The 18251-nt window shown below is 42.8% G+C and overlaps 1 protein-coding gene across 2 annotated transcripts in view; it reads left to right on the forward strand.

The window, feature by feature from the left end:
• The window catches only part of rspo3 (R-spondin 3), a 45498-nt gene that overhangs the window by 13384 nt on the left and 13863 nt on the right, over positions 1–18251 (forward strand). For both annotated transcript variants that reach the window (XM_061950485.1, XM_061950475.1), the window contains exon 5: positions 413–589. In XM_061950485.1, coding sequence (XP_061806469.1) covers positions 413–589 — 177 coding nt within the window. The remainder of the gene's footprint in view (positions 1–412; positions 590–18251) is intronic.

The following is an 18251-nucleotide window of genomic DNA, read 5'->3' on the forward strand; positions in this document are numbered from 1 at the left end:
TTGAATGAAATAAAATGGTTGACTTGCTAAAACTTGAAACTATATCAAGATTCAATATGATGAGGATTGCGAGAAACTATACGATGAACTGAAATGTATCACAGGTTATCCACATATTCCTTAAATACAGTTAACACAAAGACCCTTGTTCTTCTTCATTGTCGTTGCCTCGACTTGGGCATACAGTTTAGAAGTGGAAAAGTGATCATCCCAAACAGAAGCAAGTAGAGCCAAGAAAACGCTAAACAAAGTTAGTTCTAGTAGAAAAGCGGCCATGAAAGTGCCTTATCTTTAGTGTGAAATCTTGATAAATTCTCATGAAACAAAGTATGTGTCATCACTAGAAAGCTAGCACCAACATGCAGCACTGCTGAAATCTGACTATGAACGTCGATTCTCATCATCATGTTAGTGCACTGCGAAGTGGCTGAGTGGAGCGAGTGGAGTCCCTGCTCTCGGTCCGGTGGAACACGTGGCTTCAGGCGGTGCCAAGAGACCCGCACACGCCAAGTCCAGCAGTACCCGTCCCCTTTTGGGAGACCCTGTCCTGAGATCTCTGAAACCAAGTGCCTGGTTAAGAGGAGGAAAGGTAAGCAAATAATAAATGCAAATGAGGAAAAATTAGAGAAAGACATAATCATAATCAGCAGCATGTAAGGGTCTGTCTGTGTATGTGGGGGAGGTGTACTGTGGCTAGCTTTGGCCTTTTGTAAAGTTTGTGGATTTTTTTCGTCTTAATTATGTAAGTTATAAAAAATGACTTCATAAATGTTAATATAAGATAAATACTGTGCAATGAAAGTTCAATAATAAGGTTGCTTGAATCGAACTAAGAATGTCTAAGCCAGTGGTTCTCAAATGGGGGTACGTGTACCCCTGGGGGTACTTGAAGGTATGCCAAGGGGTACGTGAGATTTTTTTGAAATGTCTGTCAAAAATAACTGTGAAAAGAAATGCAACAATGCAATATTCAGTGTTGACAGCTAGATTTTTTGTGGACATGTTCCATAAATATTGATGTTAAAGATTTTTTTTTTGTGAAGAAATGTTTAGAATTAAGTTCATGAATCCAGATGGATCTCTATTACAATCCCCAAAGAGGGCACTTTAAGTTGATGATTACTTCTGTGTGTAGAAATCTTTATTTATAATTGAATCACTTGTTTATTTTTCAACAAGTTTTTAGTTATTTTTATATCTTTTTTTCCAAATAGTTCAAGAAAGACCACAACAAATGAGCAATATTTTGCACTGTTATACAATTTAATAAATCAGAAACTGATGACATAGTGCTGTATTTTACTTCTTTATCTCTTTTTTTCAACCAAAAATGCTATGCTCTGATTAGGGGGTACTTGAATTAAAAAAAATGTTCACAGGGGGTACATCACTGAAAAAAGGTTGAGAACCACTGGTCTAAGCCTACCTATACCCCCTATCAAAAATGTAAAATGGCTGGTTCCACCTGGATAGCGGCAAACTAGCATGGAACACCACTCAACACAGACGTCACAACGTCATCAAAGCTCACATTTAAACATTCACACACAGCACCAGCATTTCGGAACAAGGATGAGGTATAGAAGAAATGTATGAATTTGATCAATTTATCTGTGGCAGCATAGAAGAAATGTATGTACACGTTTCACTTTTACATTTCATCGCACATAACTGTGGTGCGTTCAAAGACCCTCGATTAAAGTTACAGAGGCATCACTAGTTTTTAAAGTCTGGGGAGCCTTAACTCCCAGGATATGCACTAATAATAGCATAATCTTAATAATAATGATGTAATATTATGATTTGTATTACCCCCTGATGCTAATTCCATGTGTATCTGGTAATCTCTACTTTACACTCTGAAATAAAGGAAAACTTGACATATTCATTGTCATATTTAAGTGAATATGATATTTATATTTATGTTCTAGCTATGTTAATCCCATTAAACATATTTTTACACGAGTTTCAAAAAGATGGTTTCAACTAAATCCATGCAATAATTAGTTTTATAGTGCATGTAAACATACCAAGAGTTTGTATGAGGTGTTGACGTTCGGTTGAGGGTGCTAAGGGGGCCCCTGTAGGAGTCTTGTGTATGGGATGCCCATAATTTGTCTCCTGATCATAACACTTCCTTCTCTGGGATATACATAGAATTAAAATATCCAAAACCAAACTTAAAAAAGTAAGCTGCTCTCTTATAGTTGTTGCCGTTGACCTGGCGCTCATTTTTTTTTTTCTTCTGGGAATGGAATTGGGGCGCATGGCCAAGTTTGTTCTCTCTATGAAGTCCAGACCTCGCTGCTTGTACAATCACAGCTAGTCCTTCTTCCGTTCAGGACTATGACTGTTTACTCAAAGGATTGTCTTTGTGGTTAGAGGGAGGACAGTGGAGGGGGGTGGCACACATGCGCGATGTCGCAATGGGGAAGTTCTGCGATTCCCATGAGACCTCGCCGCATTGTCAACCAGTATGCTGGGATCAATTCTATAATACTATATACTGTAAATCCTGGTGCTGCAGTGCATTTATGACCACTTTGTCTTTTGTGTGTGTGTGTGTGTGTGTGTGTGTGTGTGTGTGTGTGTGTGTGTGTGTGTGTGTGTGTGTGTGTGTGTGTGTGTGTGTGTGTGTGTGTGTGTGTGAGTGTGGTTACCGGGGTGCTTGGTGGCTCCAGCTGGTTGTTTTTTAAGTTTGAACTCCATAGTGTTAAATGACAGATCACAGACCGCCGAGATCCAGCCCCCTGGGGCCTCACATTTACAGAACAAACGTGTGTGTGTGTGTGTGTGTGTGTGTGTGTGTGTGTGTGTGTGTGTGTGTGTGTGTGTGATGCAGCAGAAAAGCACTACATTCTGAAGCAGAAACAGCCAGGCCAACATCAACATCCTCCCCCAGGGAGGCACGCGGCGACCAGGGGATCAGTATTGGTTTATCCCCGCAGCTGCCAATAGACAACACGCACACACACACCAACAAACTATTTCAGATAACCCCTATACACATTTCAAACATGTGAGACAAATTATTATTTTGCACGCTCTGACCACCGTTGTGTCGCTGGAATATGGATACTGCCGCCTCTCACAGTGAGAACTTGTGAAGACTCTTCTGGGTGATTTGGAATAGAGAGTGAGAAGTGTCTCCCTTTCCAACCACCCTCACCCCCTGCACACACTCCCTGCCACACCAAAGCAAACATAGACCCCCATGTAAGCTCCCTGCTAATGCTGCCTGTCAACTGAGTCGGGCATGAAACTTTATTGCGGCTCATGGTGAATGTTCATGTCTTTGACGCACATTTTACTTCATATTTTTTATTTATTAGAACACACATTTTAGAGCATTTTAAAACTCCTTAGACAATATTTTCTATTGCCGTCTCCCTAATAATAGTTTTTAAAAATGCCTGTTGGTTGTAAAAGAAAGTATCATGTTTATTGCTGCTTGCTGGTGTGATTACCCAGTAGCCTTTGCTCTTAAAGGATCCGCGGTGAATGGGAGCTAATTATCCTTTTTGCCACATCCTCTCCTTGTTGTTTACGTTCTGCACACGCTAGGGGGTCAGTGTTCTGACCTCAGAGAGACCTTAGTAATCCTCCGGCAGCCCTTAGACACTGATATATCCTCCTTCTCCTCTCCACTTTCTCCTTTTTGGTTTTCCTCCCCCTCACTGACTGCTTTGAGTCTGCAGCTACAGATGGTTTCTGATCTATTGCGTCGGTAATTTCTTCAGATATTTCAATTATTGCCATTGATGTTGATATATTTTCTCCGTATCCGTTTTGGCTAGCTGATAGTACTTCATACTGTTTTTAATAAATTTGTCTAATCTAATCTAACTTTAACTTTAGATAATTGTGGGTGTCATGAGACTTGTCCTTTAATTAGTGAATTGATTATTGTCTCCTGTCATGTAAAATGGTATTACTTTAGCTATTTTTGGGAATGTTTTGATAAGTTACTTATGTACATTAATGGTTCTGATATTTATATTATGGCCTTTTAATCATGTTCATATCGATTCTTTCATAATCAGTGGATTTGAGGTTGACTTTAGTTTACAATATCTATTTCCTCTACTGTCACAGAGCTTAGGAAATTTGAGTTGGGATTTCTTTGGATGTTATTTTCAGAATCATCAGATGTGTTTTTTAGGATTTTTTCTTCTAGGTTTTGTCCAATAATTACATGAAATTGTTGAAATCTTTGACTACATCTTCCATATTAACCTTCTAAAAACTATTGAGGATTTTCTTTTTGCAAGCTTTCTGCAATGCTTTTGTCATCCATGGTTGTTCTTTCTTTCTCTTTTTAAAAAAATAAATTTTTAGTGGACAGTTTATATCATACAGTTTTATGTAGGTACTTTAAAAATATCAAGCTTTATTCACATCAGTTGTACTATACACTTTTTCCCATGTTTGTTATTTTAAATAATTCTTAAAGGCCATTATTATTTTTGCTGTGAGTAATCTTTTGTATGAATTATCAATATATTTTTTGTCTCTCTAAAGTTCTCATTGTATATTGTCAAGACTGAAAGATGATCAGTAATATCCGTGATTAACAAACCACTCTTTGTATTGTCATTAAAGTCATTAGTGAATATATTGTCAATTAAAGTGGCACTATGTTTTTCTGTTATTCTGCTTGCTTTAGTCATTTTTGGGTACAGGCTGATACTGTTTATTACCTTTATGAAGTCCTCAAAGGATTTTTGCTTATTTGGGTTCAGAAGATCAATGTTGAAGTCTCCAAATTAAAAAAAATAATTTGGTTATCTGTAAAAGTTGCTTTGATCCAGTCTGCGCATGTCACTATATAGTTGACTTTGGTGATATATATGCAGCTTACTAAATGGTAAATGGGTTGTACTTGTATAGCGCTTTTCTACCTTTTTTAAGGAACTCAAAGCGCTTTGACACTATTTCCACATTCACCCATTCACACACACATTCACACACTGATGGCGGGAGCTGCCATGCAAGGCGCTAACCAGGACCCATCAGGAGCAAGGGTGAAGTGTCTTGCTCAAGGACACAACGGATGTGACTAGGATGGTAGAAGGTGGGGATTGAACCAGTGACCCTCAGATTGCTGGCACGGCCACTCTCCCAACTTCGCCACGCCGTCCCCTAACACATTTGTACTCTTATACTTACCCATTTCTAAAGTGATGCATTCTAATATCAATCAATAAGAGACTTGTTTTTAACTACTTTATAGTTCAGATGTTCTTTTTCACATACACTGCTACTCCACCTTCAGTTTCATTATTCCTTTTAATATAGTTAGGTTCATATGCATCCAATTCAAAGTTGTTCCCCTTCCTGTACCCATCCAAGTTTCTGAGGTCATTATTACTTTAAAATATTATTTAAATTGTCTTAAATATAATTAGATATTATCAAAGTTGAGATACATGCTTCTACTCTTAAAATGAATAATTGATAGTCTACAGTGGCGGATGCTGGTCTCTCAAGGAGGGGAAGCTCAATTTCGGCCTACATCATAAAATGTGTTGGTTTATTTATACGTAAATTCTACCCTCTGTTCCTTTTTAAGAAAGAGATCTGTGATCCTGTAGTACCAAGAAGGCGTCTTTTCCAGGGATTTGACAGGTGTCCTCTCAATGACCAGCAGAGCAGGCTGCTTAAACGGCCTTGGTCCATGGTGTTGCGGGTGTAAAACTTGAGCCACTTTAAACAGGAGAAGCTCCTCTCTATACCTTCAGATGCAGCTCCAATCTTTGCCACTAATGACAATAGTTTGTTCACCTGTGTGCATTATAAATGTATGTTTGTTGTTCAATAAAAAAATAAAATATCATTCAAATTATCTGCCATTATGTGCAGCTTGCTTGGAGAACAAGGAGAAGCACATCTCCTTGTTGCAGGAGAGGAGACAAAAGCGGAAACTGCGTGACGCAGCACCCGCTCCTGTGTCAGAACCCTCCCCATACGTCTGCGCCAACTGCACCAGAGACTGTCACTCCAGAGTGGGGCTGTACAGCCACAGTCTCCGCTGCAAGAAAGAATAAACTCCCCCAGGCGCAACCCATCGTCACTACTGACGGACGGATACCTATGATATCTCACCGTCCAGGTTCTGGTTGGTACCTTCACCACCGTCTTCCTCACCCTCTTTGGGAACTTGAGGGGGCAGCTGTCCGCGAACTCAATTTGATGCTCTCGCTTTGCCCGCAGCAACTCCAATTTTAAGTCTAGAATCTCCTTCATAGCTTAGAGAGAGGCCTCTTGCTTCTCGTACTTATATGCACTCATATTGGCCTCTATCACCTCCCGTTAGTGTGTCTCTAATTGGTCTACGACCTGATGAATGTCCACATTTGGAGGTATCCAACTCTCCACGTTGCCATCCTGCAGCGTGGTGTGCACTTTCCACATCTCCACTTCCAAAAGCATGTGTTTTTCAACTGTGGCTGCAATAAAAACAAAGTAAAGATCCTAGCTTAACATAGAGCAAAAATTAAGAGTAGCAGTATCAAGTTTGAAACCCAGATTAATGACTTGAGGCCGTTGATCCTTTGTCTTTGCTGCCACGGTGGTTATCAACTGTCAACGCAGTCAACGCAAAGAACAACTGCAAGTATGGCGGAAGAAGCCACTGGTAAAACAATCAAGCAGATGAAGCAGGAGAGAACCTCAGCAAAAAGTGCTTTCACCAAACAGGCCAACAACCTAAACAGAGCTGTTGGATACCTGACAAAGTCAGAATTGCAAAAGGAATTCAGAATACTCACTTCACTTGCACGGGATGTGAACGACATCAACGACAGCTATGAACTCGGCCTACTGGCTGAACTGGGAGTCGATGAGGAAGATGGAGAAGTGACGTTGGATAAGCAGCAACAGATGGACCTGGCAAAGACCATAGAGGACTGCAACACCAGGCTTGACAGAGTGAAGCGAACAGTGCAGTCCAACTTCTGGTCCAGGTATGGGGAAGGCGAGCTGATGTTTGCCATTAAAGAGGCAGAATCGGCTTGCCAAGGGGCTCATGCGTTTCCTGTGTCCGTGGTGAACAAAGACGTCCATGAACATCAGGTGGATGGTGCAAAGAAACTCATCAATGATGTGATGGCAGGCGTCATGGAATGGGAAGAATGGATCCCAGGAGCAGAAAAGACCCTTCTGGATGGCAGAGTGAAAGGCTTGAAGAAACTAAAGAACCGCCTCGAAGCCAAAAAGGCAAAATTCCTGGTAGTACAAAGTATTGTTGAGGAGGAAAGGAGAGGAAGAACTCTTCAGGTACAGCCAGCAGCACAGCCAGTCCAGCAGCCTATTCTTAAGATTAAACCCACCAGTTTACCCAGATTCTACGGCTCCAAAAGAGACTTCCATCAGTGGAAAACGGACTGGGAGAGTCTCCAGAGGCAAGGTGAACCGACTGGCTCGGCGGAAGCCAAAAGGATCCAGCTCTTTGACAGTGTTGATGAGAAAATCCGCAGAGACCTAAGACTGCCCACCTATAAGACCGCGGGGGACATGTTTTTTTTTTTTTTTTTTTTTTTTTTGTTTGTTTTTTTTATGTTTAAGGTGCTGAAAACCAGATTCAGAAACAAAACAACCATAGCTCTGGAGATCATCGAGGACCTGGAGAAAATCTCCCCTCTGAAGTCACACCAGCCCAGGATAATGATTGAAATAATCCAATCTGTTGAAAAAGCCCTCAACGATCTCACAGAGCTCGGAAATACTGGAGCCATTAAAAATCCACTTGTAATCAAATCAATAGAGAGCAAAATGCCAGATACAATGAAGAAGGACTGGTTAGTTTTCATGGTCAATCCAGCGAATGCAGTCACTCCAGACCACCACTTCGATAGCCTCCTAAACTACCTGAAAACTCAAGAAGAGGTCTTGGAGAGGCTCAATCAGCTTGGAGTATGCGAGAAGCCGGACAAAAAGTCAGCTGACTCCAAGAAATAAAGTCAGCTGACTCCAACAAATACGCCTCGACCAGGTCCACGAGTAAAGGTGGATGCGTCATCTGTGGAGCTGAGAGGCAAAAAGAAAATCAATCAATCAATGTTTATTTATATAGCCCTGAATCACAAGTGTCTCAAAGGGCTGCACAAGCCACAACGACATCCTCGGAACAGAGCCCACATAAACATTTCTTCTGCAAAAAGTTCAAAGGACTGAAGCCAAAAGACAAGTTGAGTGCTGTGCAAAGACTGGGAGTCTGCACAAAGGGCCTAGAGTGTCAAAAGACAAGTTGGGTGCTGTGCAAAGACTGAGAGTCTGCACAAAGGGCCTAGAGTGTCATGAAGAAGAGAGTGAATACCTGTGTAGAAAGCAGGACTGTAGGAGAGACCATCACTTCTTCCTGTGCCGGAGAGGAGACCCTAGAAATGCTGAGACAGACACGACATCAAAGTCAAACCTGAGGAGGCACAAATTGACAGAAGAACAACAACAATTTGTGTCTGACCTGTCTCCCGACATGGCGGAAAAGTTCAGTAGAGCCCTTACCAATTTTTCGGCAAGATCAGTCTGCACTGACAAGCCTAAAGGGCTGGAACAGCGCGCATGTCAAGAACTCCCAGTGATCCTTATGCTCCTCAAAGTTATAGCCAATGCAGGTCAGAAGATCGGGACGCTGATTGACTTAGCGTCTGACACAAATGACATTACTCACAGTGCTGCCAGGAGACTCAACCTCAAAAGGGAATAAATCACTTTGGTTGTCCATGGTGTTGGAGGAATGGCCCTGAAAGTAAAGACAAAAAGATACCATCTCAAAGTGAGAGTCAAGACACCCGCAGGAACCGAAAGAGCCCATGAACTCCTCTGTTATGGTTTGGAGGAAATAGCCAAAGTACAAAGAACGGTCAAACCTAAAGAACTGAAAAGGTTCTTTCCAGATGCCAGCTTGGAAGACCTGCACAGACCAGAGCGAATCGAACTGCTCATCAGTCATCGGGAAAGACGGTTTGTACCACAGAGGGTGAAGGTGATGGGAGACCTTGTTTTATGGGACGGCCCACTAGGGAAGACCCTTGGCGGAACACACCCAGACCTCTTTGAAAAAGTGGATTTGGCAGCTCACACATCCAAAACGCATTTCGCACGATGCATGAGAACCACAGCTGTGAAATATGAAGAACCCAGTGAGACAGAGGGATTCAAAGCTGAATCCAAAAGCACTGTTGCGGACAAATAATTTCTCGACTGGTGGAAATGGGACAAGTATTGGAGCAGCTTGCGAGCCAAAGTGTGGAGGATGCAGATGCGGCAACTACCAGTCAGGAGGCAAGGAGATGACACTGAGCGAGGAAAGAGAGCTGGAAAGCATCAGGGCAGGCCTCACCTATGTCAATGCTGATGATCACATCAGTGAACCACACTGGAACACAAGATACCCATGGATTGAAGATCCAACGTCTCTACCCAACAATAGGAGTGGAGTAGAAGCCACTTTTCTGAGAACAGAGAAGCAACTCAAGAAAAAACCAGAGTGGAAGGTGGCATATGCAGCTCAAGTCCATGAGATGGTGGAAAGAGGAGCAGCAATGAAGCTCACCAAAGAAATGATGGCCAACTGAAAGGGACCAGTTGGGTATGTCAGCCATTTGGTGCCACCAAACCCCCACTCTGTCACAACACTTATGCGTCTGGTCTGGAACAGCAGCCAGAAGTTCAAGGGAATCAGCATGAACGATCTACTAGTGAAAGGGCATGACGTCCTCAATCCAATTTGTGCAGTGCTACTGAGGTTCAGAAGAGGTGTGCATGCAGCACTCTGTGATCAAGAAGGTACATCAAGAAGATGTACAATTCAGTATGGTTGGAAGACCTGGAAATGCACCTTCTCTGGAGAGACACGAAAGACAGTGACATTGAAGAGTATGCCATCACCCTAGTCAACATTGGTGACCGACCAGCAGTGTGCATTGCACAGCTGGCCATGAGAGAGACTGCAAAGCTACCCATGTTTACTCACCTCGAGGAGGAGTGTGGGATCCTGGAGGAAGATTCTTATGTTGATGATGTGCTTATCTCCCACAATGACCTAGAAAAGCTGGACGGAAACACCAGAAGAGTTGACGAGATCCTGAAGGCAGGCAGATTCTTCCTTAAGCCCTGGGTCCGGTCAGGTCAAAGTGGGAGGGAGACGCTCACGCCAGGAGCATCTTTAAGCAAAGTGCGTATTCTCCCAAATCAAAGAAGAGAAGAAGATGACAAAGCCCTGGGAGTCGGCTACCTAGTCGAAAGTGACAAACTGCACCTTATGACCTCAGTCAACTTCTCAAAGAGGAGGAAGAAAATGAGAGTGGGTCAAAACCTCCTGGAAGAAGAGATGAGAAAAAAACTCCCAAGCCGCTGACTAGAAGACAACTGCTAAGCCAAGTAGCTAGCCTGTATGACCCAACAGGTCTTGTCACTCCTGCTAAACAGAAGGGTGCCATTCTAGTCAGGAGAGCTTACCAAGAAGCTGGAACCAGCACAACCCGAGACACGTGGGACAAGCCATTGTCAGAAAAGTTGAGGGAAGAAACAATCCAGTTGTTTGAAGGACAAGCCATTGTCAGAAAAGTTGAGGGAAGAAGCAATCCAGTTGTTTGAAGAATACATCCGCCTCAGCCAAATTACCTTCCACAGAAGCCTCACATCATGCAACTGGACCCGAAAACCGTGGGGAGTGACATTCTCCGATAGGAGCGACCAGAGCTACGGAGTCGTGGTGTACCTCAGATGGGAGACGGCACAGGGTATTGAAGTCAGACTCGTTGAGTCCAAAGCAACGCTCACACCACTTGACCAGAAGGGATAACCAGTCAAAGCTGTAATATGTGGTGCTGTCTACGCTGTTCGCCTCAGAAGGCACGTTGAAAAGCACAGTCGAATGGAGATTGAAAAATGGCTCCACCTGCTGGACAGTCAAACTGTGTTGGGAGCAATGGATATCAAACTTTCTTTGCTAACAAAGTTGGAGAAATCCAGAGGACCACATCCACTGATGACTGGTGGTGGATCCAGAGAGATGTAGTGGAATGTCCGAATCTTAAACAGCAACAAAAGTGAATTTTGTACAAAAGTTTTATCTACCTATAATCAAATGGTACAAGGTTGGATTAAATTGCCATGCAAACAGACAGTGTCTCCGGAGACGTTGGATGAAGCGAGAATCATGCGAATTATGCCTAGACTTGGTCTACTTGGTTATTTATGTGTTTCCCTCGTGTGTCAAGGTCCAGTTGTTTTGGACCTGTTTGTTCTGCAACATCCTTGAGTCCCTTAGCCATAACAAACAATCAAAACATCTTGTACAATGTCAGGCCGACCATACGCTCAACTTTTACCCACATATGCTCTTCAAATGGTACAAAATAGAAAAAGATGAAAAGGGCAGAAATTCCACTACAGAGACATCAATGTTGCAGACATTATAACAAAAGGTGCAGCTCCAGAGGACCTCCAAGAGGATTCTGTATGGTAGAATGGACCTAAATTTCTAAAGCTGCCTGTGGAAGACTGGCCGAAAAAGTCTGCCAAAGAAGTTGCTGTCTACGCTAGAGAAGGGATTAACAAACTCCAAAGGAAATCAATCGCAGCAGCACTGACCAGATCACAGGTCAAGAAAGGCGCATGCAATGCGCCATCTACTGGAGCAAGTAATCCAGCAGAAATCACAGGCAAAAAAGACCATGATGCTCCACAAGGCACCACAGATGGAAAAGAGCCCAAGACTCTAACCCAAAGACCACCAGCTGGATCTGCAGTGAAATAATTCATTGACCTTAGGAAGTTCAGCAGCCTAACCAAGGTGATCAGAGTTGTTGCCTGGGTATGGAGAGCTGCAATACAATGGAAAAGAGGATTAGAAAAAACCCTCACCACAAGTAAGCTAAAGTGGGAGGGACTTTCGTCAGAAGAGATACAGTAAATGTCAGAGCCAAACAAGCTGTACTTACAATCAGTGAGTATGAATATTCACAGAGAGACCTCTTCCTTGCCGCTCAAGAAGGTGCATCCTTCCAAGACACCAACCTCAACAGGCTGGGTGTATACAAAGATGCAGAGACTGGACTCTTGGTCTTTGGGGGAAGATTTCAGATCTTTGATGATGACAAAACTGCTGTACCAATCATACCTTGTGATGCGTGGATATCCTCTCTTCTAGCACAACAAGCCCACAATACAAACCATGAAGAAATAGCAGGTACACTCCTGCGTATGAAAAAACCATGAGTCATAAAAGGCCGAAAACTGTCTCAGACAGAAGATTGTAGATAGCTGTGTGACATGCAGAAAGGCCAGAGCTAAAAAATGCCAACAAATCATGAGTGACCTCCCATCAGAGCGGATAACACCAGCCAGACCATTTCAATACACGACAGTGGATCTATTTGGGCCTTATGAAGTGAAGGATGAGGTGAAGAAGAAAACAAGGCTCAAGGTATGGGAGGTAGTCTTCTGCTGCGTGACATCCAGAGCTCTACACACAAATGTCGTAAGTGACCCGTCGTCTGAAGGTTTCCTGTTGGCCTACAAAAGATTCACAGCACTGAGGGGACATCCAAAGAAAATGTGGTCAGACCCTGAAAAAAACTTTGTGGGCACCAGACCTGTCCTTAACGAACTGTATGCCTTTCTGGAGCAGCTGGAAACATCCTGCTTCCTCTACATGGCTGCTAACCTGGCCAATGAGAGACCCATAGATGCCAGGACTCAAAGCTGTGACGACTGTGTAAACTACATCAGCCCAAATTATCTTCTGCGTGGGAGAACAGGACCCAGGGTAGACTTGGGAAGCTTTGACTTTCAAGGTCACCCTTACAAAAGGCTAAAAACCATTCAAACTGAAGTTGACCGGTTCTGGAGGAAGTGGAGTCAGTTGGCGGGGCCTAATCTATTCATCAGAAGTAAGTGGCAAACAACAAACAGGAATGTAGCCACAGGAGACATCGCCTGGCTGGCCAACCAAAATGCTTTGAGGGGTCAATATAAGTGAAGTGAAGTGAAGTGAATTATATTTATATAGCGCTTTTCTCTAGTGACTCAAAGCACTTTTACATTGGCAAGTTTATATTAGAAATTGGGCTTCACTGAGTCGTCAGTGTCAACCCTGACAAAAAGGGCATCGTCAGAGATGTACATGTCTGGACCTTCCCCAGTTACCATTTCTCAACTGGGAAATCTGATCGAAGACGGTCAGCAAAGAAAACCCCAACAAAAATCCCTTTTTATATTTTCCACAATGATGTATGACGTATCATTGTTCTAATACCTGTAGAAGAACAAATGTAAACATCAACCATCAATAACTCATGTGACCTCTCTGGAGGTGTCACGTCAACTAACAGAACACAGAAGTCATTCAGTATATCCACGTGTCCCCCTCCAGACCTACAGGGGGCAGAGAAACACAGGCATATCACAATTCACCAAACTTCCTGTCAGGTGGCAGAGATGGCCATTTTGCCTACAGACCAGTATGTGGGCTTGGAGAACATATAAGAAAAAGCCTGTTTGAGTAAAAGAAACAAAAGCTTAAACAAAGCAAGCAACTAGAAAAAAAAAACCAAAGAGACTCCTCAGTTCCTGGTCACACGCAACTGGTAGGAAATGAACTTGGATGCTATAGCTCTAATTTGGTTAATGCTTTGTTTGAAATATTTGGTTTGAGCTACAAGCTGTGTTCTTTGTGATTACTTGAACTTTGAGTGGCTCTATCAATTTGAGGTATTAACAAAGGCAAAGTGGATGCTTATGTTTGGCTAATGCTTATGTTTAAACACTCAGTTAAGTTGCTTATTTACTTTTTACTTGGTTACTTAAGCTGCATATTTACTGGTACATGTATGTGATTAATACACTTAGTTCAACTTAAAGCATTGTTGTGATGACTTGTTTATTAGTTTAAACTCAAAATAATGCAATGGTTTTTTTTGTTTAAGGTTATCAACCTAATCACCCTCTAATTAATCCTACAATAAACTGGTTTCTTTAAAACCCATTACTGTAATAACAAGAACCGAAGTACCCCTGTAGACTGTTCCACTGTTCCAATGAAGTCAAACTGCTACAGAGCCATGCATCCAGTTCCATGTGAATGACTGTTATTTTTGTATTACAGCTATCACATTAGGAACGAGAGAGAAATTTGGCTCTGCCTTGGTGTTATCCACACTCAAGATTGTGAATGTTTACACACACGTCCTCATCCGCTGCCATCTCTCTCAAGTTAATGCAGGCTAATTTGTCCTTCCATCGACCTGTTGTTCACCTCTCTGTAGTCAGAGAGACTGTGTGCCTGTCCTCTTTAACATCTTAACTCCAACCACACATGCACAATTACAGCCTTTTCATGCAGCTAAATGGAGTGTCCACAATTTTAGAAACATAGTCAATAAGACATAGTGCAGTTCTGCACCAATACACTTTCAATGATAAACACATCCTTAAACTGGAAATTAAACAATACTGGATCCTGAGTACAGTTCAAAACTTGGACAACATTTTGCAGCAAATTCCGAAAAACACAAGAGTGCACCTGTTGTATAGAAGAACTAGGACCACTGTACAACCCCTGGCAAAAACTGTAATCACCATGGAGAATGTTCATTCAGTTGTTTAATTGTTTAGAAAAGAAGCAGATAACAGACATAACACAAAACTATATTAATTTCAAATGACGTCTTTCTGGATTTAACAAACACTATAATAAATCAATAATATATATTGTGGTAGTAACAATTGTATTTTTTAATTAACATGCACACGCATACACACACTACTTCGTCACAACATTTTGGCAGCAATGGAGTGGGCATTCCACTTTTTGGGTAGCACATAGCCTTTAATCCCACCATGGCTCCCGCCAAAAGCTTCCCGTACGTCAGAATGCCTGCCACAGTGGATATGCCACCAAAGACACTTTGCACCTCTACATACACGTATACACACATACATACATAAGAACTTAATCAGTCAAACTGTACGAGTACATCTGTTTCCAAAGTCACTCTAACTTCAATCGACACGCTGTATTTAGATTTTTGTACTTGTATATTGTAAACTCTTGGGTTTAAAACTTCACTTACATAAGGATTGCACAGCAGTTCAGTATGTTATTTACAGGAACAATACACACTATGACTAATGCAACTGACACCACCTTAGATATGTCACCTAGAGTCAAACGGCTGCATAGAATAGAGGGTGCTAACGTTCCAAAGTGTTGTAAGCATTATATCTGATGATCTCGCCCTCTACTGCCTTTGAACACGTAAATTACACTCCACGTAACTCACACAAACACACATTAGTTTTGTGTGTTGTCAGCTAATGATAGCTATCATTAGTAGGCTAGTAGCTAAACTCTTCCAAATCGCTATCATTGAATGTTCAGTATAGTATATTGTAACAAGAACATGACTGCAAATTGTCATTTGCTTCTCTGGGACTGCTTTTGTGTATGTGCACACGCTGCCTGCATGTGCGTTTGGTGACAAATTGATGAGAGACAACCCTGAACCACATGAATTATTCTGGCTGATGAGCAATTTGTATTCGATATAATTGGTAATTGTGAAAAATATATTCTATGTTCAACAGTCAGGGCCCGACCCATTTGCCCGAAGGCGGAGTGAAGCTACCCTTTTGTCTTAAGGTTTGAACACCAACGTACAGGCTCTGAGCCGCGGGGCAATTTGTATACTCCTATGAGGGGTGAGCCCATTGGAGGGGGGACCCATGTTGCCTCTTCAGGGAGTGCCTTGCCGGGCCCCATGGGAACAAGCCCGGCAACCAGGCGCTCGCCATCAAGCCCCACCTCAAAACCTGGCTCCAGAGGGAGGCCCTGGTGACCCGCGTCCGGGCAAGGGAAAATGGTGTCCTTGTTTATATCTATGAAGGTTCTCATTCATCCAAGTCATTGTGATCTCAGAGCGTTCAATCGTTGGCAAATGGACTGCTTGGTTTGTCTTGGAAGACGTTTCGCCGCTCATCCGAGTAGGCTTTATCAGTTTGTTTGCATTAAAACAGTTGTTTTTATCACCACGATAGGGCGAAACCATCCTTGCCCAGGCACACCCTCCTGGTTTTTGAAGTATAAATAGTTGGGGTTTGACACCAACCGTCTTTAAGAAGGGGAACCGGAGGGTGTGCTCCAACTATCGTAGAATCACACTCCTCAGCCTTCCCGTAAAGGTCGGGTACTAGAGAGGATACTACCCCACATAGTCAAAACTTGGATTGAGGAGGACCAGTGTGGTTTTCGTCTTGGTTTTGGAATTGTGGACCAGCTCTACACTCTCAGCAGGATCCTCAACTGTGCATGGGAGTATTCCCAACCTGTCTACATGTGCTTTGTGGACTTGGAGAAGGTATTTGACCGTGTGCCTCAGGAAGTCCTGCGGGGAGTGTTCAGAGAGTATGGGGTACTCGACCAATTGATTGGGGCGGTCTGCTCCCTGTATGATCGGTGTCAGAGCATGGTCCTCATTGCCAGCAGTAAGTCGAACCCGTTTTCAGTGAGGGTTGGACTCCACCAGGGTTGCCCTTTGTCACAGATTCTGCTCCTAACATTTATATACAGAATCTCTAGGCGCAGTCAGGGCGTAGAGGGGATCCAGTTTGGTGGCTGGAGAATTAGGTCTCTGCTTTTTGCAGACGATGTGGTCCTGCTGGCTTTATCTGGCCAGAATATTTAACTCTCACTGGATCGGTTCGCAGCTGAGTGTGAACCGACTGGGATAAAAATCAGCACCTCCAAGTCAGAGTCCATGGTTCTCACCCAGAAAATGGAGAAGTGCCGTTTCCGGGTTAGGGAGGAGATCTTGCCCCAAGTGGAGGAGTCTTGTTCACGAGTGAAGGAGGAGTGGATCATGAGATCGACAGGCATTTGCAGTGATGCGGACCCTGTATCGATTCAAAGTGGTGAAGAAAAAACTGAGCCGAAAGAGAAAGCTCACAATTTACCGGTCGATTTACATTCCTATACTCACCTATAGTCATTAGCTTTTGGGTTGTGACCAAAAGAACAAGATCACGGGTACAGAGATAAGGTGAGAAGCTCTGTCTTTCGGGAGGAGTTCAAAGTAAAGCCGCTGCTCCTCCACATTGGGTGGAGCCAGATGAAGTGGTTAGGGAATATGGTCAGGATGCCTCCCGGACGCCTCCCTGGGGAGGTGTTTAGGGCACATCCGGCCAGTAGGAAGCCAAGGGGAAGACCCAGGACACGTTGGGGAGACTATATCCCCCAGATGGCCTATGAACACTTTGGGATCACCCCCAGAGCACCTGAACAAGGTGGCTGGGGAGAGGGAAGTCTGTGCTTCCCTGCTTAGGCTGCTGCCCCCGCGAACCGACCTCGAGTAAGCGGAAGAAGATGGGTTAATCGATGGATATTTTGTGTTCTGTTAAACAACTAATGGCAACATAAGATAGCCTGTTGTTCTGGTGTTCTTGTTATGATTGTTGCTTTTAAAAATATAACTTTGAGCAAGTTGAAACAACCCCTTTAACATAGTCATTTTATTGCACAACATAAAAAGATAATGTGATTGAAACCCATAAAGGGGACCTATTATGCAAAAAAAAACATTTCTTACCTATTTGCAGCTGAAATGTTAAAATCAAACAATGGATGCATGGCAGATATATTAATAACACAATCTTGCCTTCTTCAAGAATTGCTCCAAACGAGCTGTTTGGAATTTGAGACTTTAGTGTAGTCGGTAAGTTCCTTATTTTTGTCTATCCTCTTGTTGTGGGGTAGACTGGCTCGTGCATGCACATGCACGCTAAAATCCTCCGCTGTTGCCATTTCTAATACAAAGTAGCGTACAGCTCTAACTTATGTGTCAGTAGAATTGATCTGAAGTGCTAAAAACTAAAAACCTGAGAAAAAAATTACAAAAAAGGGGCTTTGACTGTAGAAGGGCTTGAAGACCGGCCACTAAAAAGTGCATCTGAGGAGATGGTCAGAAAGCGGCTCCAAAACAGTCTGTAAAACGTAATCCATGCAAAATGTTTACCAAAAAAACACCAAGACATGTTATGTTGACCACAAGGAAGGGTTTTAAACGTAGAAGAAAAATCCTAATATGACCCTTTAAAACAATTGATTGTATTATTAATCAAAATACCTACAATACATAATACAGTGGTACCTTGACATAGGTGTTGAATGTGTTTCTTGACAGAGATCCTAACTTAAAGTAATTGATTCTCAGGTCATTGTTCCCTATTGAAATTCATTAAAATGCCAT

This window comes from Nerophis lumbriciformis, linkage group LG04 (assembly GCF_033978685.3).
Source record: "Nerophis lumbriciformis linkage group LG04, RoL_Nlum_v2.1, whole genome shotgun sequence".
Taxonomy (NCBI): domain Eukaryota; kingdom Metazoa; phylum Chordata; class Actinopteri; order Syngnathiformes; family Syngnathidae; genus Nerophis; species Nerophis lumbriciformis.